The sequence below is a fragment of the Vigna umbellata genome, unplaced genomic scaffold (genome assembly GCF_029865625.1).
Source record: "Vigna umbellata cultivar VRB3 unplaced genomic scaffold, Vumbellata_1.0 scaffold_742, whole genome shotgun sequence".
Taxonomy (NCBI): domain Eukaryota; kingdom Viridiplantae; phylum Streptophyta; class Magnoliopsida; order Fabales; family Fabaceae; genus Vigna; species Vigna umbellata.
The window spans coordinates 34,409-39,144 of record NW_028274508.1 but is presented as its reverse complement, the minus strand read 5'-3'; the positions used below and the strand labels follow the sequence as shown (position 1 = coordinate 39,144).

The following is a 4,736-nucleotide window of genomic DNA, read 5'->3' as shown; positions in this document are numbered from 1 at the left end:
TTTACAAACATCCATCACATAGTTATCAAACTAAAGTGACTAGAATAACAGCATGAACAACAGAATCTATCACTTGTGTTACCTTTGTGGTAGACAAACTTGTATAAACAAATTACATGTTACTCACCAATTTCAAGCATCATCAATGAGTGCCAAGAGTTGTGTTACCTTCACTTGATGGATCCCAACCAGGGGGTTTGACATTTGGCCAATCACCACGACATCCCAATCTTATGTAGAGGCTTTTTTTACCTGCAATATGACACTGTCAAAGTCAATCTTGGGCAAATGAAAATTTTTCAGCTTTCCTTATTTCAATATGAAAATCTCCTTTTTCCACTTGTAATATGAAAATGCCCTCAGTCATTTTCACTTATATTTTTGTTCTTTTTCTTCTCATCTGTTACTGCTAATCCTTATTTTCAGTCTTTCCATTTCACCCCATGAAGTAACATCCGAATCTTCTACAAGTACCTGGAAGTTTCTTGTCTGACAGGATTAACTGTTTAAGGGCACTTAAACATGCTTGTGCTACACTTTTGGCATAAGCAGGATCCCAGCCTTGTAGCTTAACAACTACATCTGCATTTGTGTATGAAATTCTGCCATCTTTGACACTTTTGTGGGTCTCCTCCCTTGCAGAATCCTCATCTGCATTTCAAGTTTTCCAAATCATTTTAACTGAAAACATGCTGAAGCAACCATGCAAGTAAACATGCAGAGGAAGTGTAGGGAAGGAATCAAAAGAAAATGAAGGCAGAGGGAGGGCACAACATGAACAGTGAAATAAGATGTTTAGAAAAATTAAGGGAACGTTATAGGGAGTTACACATTGTAATCTCACACTTCCTTTATTATAAAACTTCCCCTCCTAAATCCACAACCTCAGTAGTAGTAAAAGTTTCTCCATGACTTTTAAGTTGAGGCTTTTGGTTCCCAATTTGAAGGTTCAAAACAGGGTTGCACTGAAGACAGATAACATGTGTAAAACAAAACTCAGATCGATCAACAATCACCTAGTGCTTCGGTCTGTGACAACCAGACAGTAAATCCTGCATAAAGATGTTGCCATTTATTAGCTCTTCCAGAAGCACCATGTTGCCCTCCTAATGTTGCAATCACTGCCCTAGCATGACTGGAAAACCACTCATGCAGCAAAAAATCTGTTAGGTCCCTATAACAAAATGATCCAGCAAATGAAATGAATCCATTGACTTACCTACTTATGCTTTCTAGTACAGTACTTTCTGCTTCTGCTACTGAGTCAGAGCCTTCGGCAAGCAGCCCTGGAATTCATTGCACTTGTTAATACACGAAAAACATAACATCTAAGTCACTTCAAATACTTAGATGCATGCACTTTTTATTTCCATATTCTCTGGTATTAAAACAAGACATAAACTGCAGCAAGGATAACGGAGGAAAAAAAGGAAAAAGATGATTTATATAAATGCGTTAAATGCAACTAAAGCTTCAAATAAACACAGATTTTTCAATCATAAGATTGTAGGAAAAACAAATTTTGTATTTTCCTTTTGTAACACATCTTCTGTCAACGAAAATAACGACCAAAATAGCTACAAAAACTGGCACTATCAGGTATCAGCATTTTCCAAAAGATGCTGACTGTTCATCTTCTAAAAAGAACAGTCGGGACATCCCTTTAATTTCAACAATTAGAGTGAGATGCACCTAAAATTTACGTAATCCTATTTTGTAAGACACCATAGAAGACACTTCTAAGATTGATCCCAGAGTACCTTTTAGTAGTATCAAACTACTAGTATAGAGAAACTTTAAGTCACTATGTTTGTCAGGAATCTGCAGCATGAGAAAAAAAAATAGAAGGTTTTGTGAATAAGAAGCAAGGCATAGAAATGGCGCTCACATGAATCCACAGTCTGCTTGGTATATGTTTCCAGTAACTCTTTTGTGCTAAGTGGTGTGTACCTGAGAAGAACACCAAACACTAAAATTTATAACTCATTGATGAAAGTTACACACAAGTCACAGCATCAAACATTGAAGTGAATCCTTTGATATATAGTTTTGTATCCGTAAAAGCTGACTTAAGTTGTTAACATTTTTATTATATCCACAGCTGGAAAACATATTCCCAGAAGTGATAACTGATTTATGTAAAACTAGAAACAAGATTTATATTTTAATGGACAGAAGATTCATATTGATAATTAAAATCACAGATGGACTAATGGTAATGGCACCCTAGACCAGTTGCCAGCTCTTGAGCCACTTTTTGGTTGATTTCTGTTGAATCACCAACAAGATATATTGATGTTCCTTGCAAGAGTTGTGAAGATCCTGCAGCAAGTGATTCCCACGACTCCATGATGTCAGGCCATTTCAAATCCGGGTCCTGTTTCTTGCAGTTCACGACAAGTTCGTCATCATCTATATACCTGTCCCAATCAGAAAAATCAACTAAGGCAAAAACTAGAAACATTTCTTTAGTACTTCCAAACACACAAACCAACCATATTGTTTCAGAGGATTTAATCCTATCAAAAAGAGGATTAGTTTCTATAAGTGTGATGGGAGCTCCTTGCCGCAACACTCTGATAGCTAATGAAGTATCGTGTGTATCAACTGATATGTCTCTGGAGCTTCGAATATCCAAACCTCCTATTTTTAGTCTTAACTCCACCTCTGCAGAACCATCGGAAAACTGCATTTTGAATTTGGTAACTGGCCAGTATCAAATATAACCAAACTCAAATGATAAAAACATGAAAAACTATCAAATCCCGTCCAGAACTGTCGATCTAATATCCACCCCAACAGTTAACCATTTTTAAGGTACAGTTAACCATCAATAAAACATATCAATAAAGTTAAACACTAATACACTAACTAACCTCTGAAGTGTATTTAACCATTAACACCACAGGTACGTACAGAATTGTATACAATCACACTTGTTTACTCTTAAATACATGCACTTGCGAAACATATTTAACCATTAGAGTCATCGAAACATGTATATGAGTATAAATTGATAATTGTAGACACACATTCGTTTACCCTTAACAACTTGCTATGCAAAATTAGCCGCCATTAGACATGTCAGTGAACTCCTACCATAACAGAAGTAACCCTTGTAAGGCATATATATAACCAGCATTATTAGAATCACATTCCTTTACTCTATCTGCATACCTCACCTTACAAGAATTGAGTTAGGCTTAAAACTCACTTACTTTCTAATACTTGTAAAGAAAAACCGAAACTAATACCTACTTTGTGATGAACTAATAACTACGTGTGACGGGTAGAAGCTGGGTGAAGAGTTCGCATGTGACAAAGTGTGAGAGACAAAGAATAAACTAAATTAACGGACAAATGACAACATAGTCAACTACCCTTTTTTTTCATTTTCGAAAAGAAAACGAATTTAACTATTTTGATGTTTTTGTTTTGCTTTTGATGGAGGAAAGAGAAAAAGGGTATCGATGTTACCTCGTAGGTGGTTGTGGAGACGGGGGCGATGGAGGAGCACCTGCAGGAATGGAGAGGAAGATATTGTTTTTGAGAAAGAGAAGAAGAAGAAGAAGAAATAGGAGAGAGGGAAAATGATGTGAGTGACAACACATTGGGTTTGAAAAGAGAGAAGTTGAGGTTTGTGTGGTTTGGGAAGAGATAGCGGAGACGAAGAGGAGCAACTGCCATTGCAGATAAACAATACTAGGATGCTTGCTGCCCCTTTGTTTTTTTTTTTCCTGTAGTTGGTTCCTCCCTACTTTTGGACTTGGGCTGCTTCTAGTAACCCCATAATTACTTTATCATTCAGGCTTGGGCTATATTTCTGTAAGAGTTTTTAAGATAAAAAAGGGAAAAATTATTTTTTTATATATAAATTAATTTATAGAAACTTTACGAATAATTTATACAAAAATATTTTTTGTTTTTCTTTCCCATATGCTTGTTCAAATAAGTCTTGGGATATATCTGAACCAATTTATTTGTAATTATTTTAAGAAAGAATAAAAATTACTCATCTTTAAGTTAAAATTAATTTTTGGAAAAATAATTTTTATTTTATTTCTCTTAAAATGAGCTTAAGGATAAATTTATTTAAATGTACTTTTTTTTAAAAGGAATTTTTTTCTAAAAGCATTATTTTATTTTTTAAAAGATTAACATATTTTATGTAGACTCATTTTAGTTTTGGAAAAGATTTAATTTTAATTTTTTGACTATTTCTTTTTTATAATATTTTATTTTCCTTTTATATATTGACGTACCTTTTCTGGATAGTGTAACCATGTCATTTGTCTTAATCATAAGATTCCTGCACTTTGTTTCTTCCCCAGAACACACACGTCTTTATTTTATTCCTAAATTTGGGCCCAAACAAATCCCTTATGGTCAGTTACACGGGCCTATCTAAATAGGGACGCAAGTTTGGGCCAGGATTGTTGGGCTAACAGGGTTTATCTGTCTGTTCAACAATTCTGTGTCAGAGGCCGAGGTTCCTTTCATATAAGAAAACTTTATTAATAAAAAAAAGATTATGTGCTATAAAAAAAAGAGCAGGAATCTGTAATTTGAAAAAATGAAAGGTGTTTTTAATATTTTTGTCCTTAATCTGGGCTTTTAATTTTTTGCTTGATACTCTTTGTCATCCACTTGAATTTGACTGTTAGAATAATATTCAGTGTTTAAATTATTCACTCCATGCTTTTACATGACATTATAAAAGGAGAAGAATCGGAATC

At 34.5% G+C, this 4,736-nt stretch overlaps 1 protein-coding gene across 1 annotated transcript; it reads right to left on the bottom strand.

The window, feature by feature from the left end:
• Positions 1 to 55: 55 nt before the first annotated feature.
• On the bottom strand, positions 56 to 3,689 carry LOC124838856 (putative inactive shikimate kinase like 2, chloroplastic). Its single transcript, XM_047314558.2, has 8 exons — positions 3,478 to 3,689; positions 2,496 to 2,686; positions 2,226 to 2,420; positions 1,889 to 1,950; positions 1,220 to 1,286; positions 1,017 to 1,135; positions 475 to 651; positions 56 to 252 (listed from the first exon to the last, which is right to left on the bottom strand). The coding sequence occupies exons 1-8, from the start codon at positions 3,685 to 3,687 to the stop codon at positions 143 to 145; spliced, it is 1,131 nt and encodes a 376-aa protein (XP_047170514.1). The 5' UTR covers positions 3,688 to 3,689; the 3' UTR covers positions 56 to 142.
• Between the last annotated feature and the right edge of the window lie 1,047 nt (positions 3,690 to 4,736).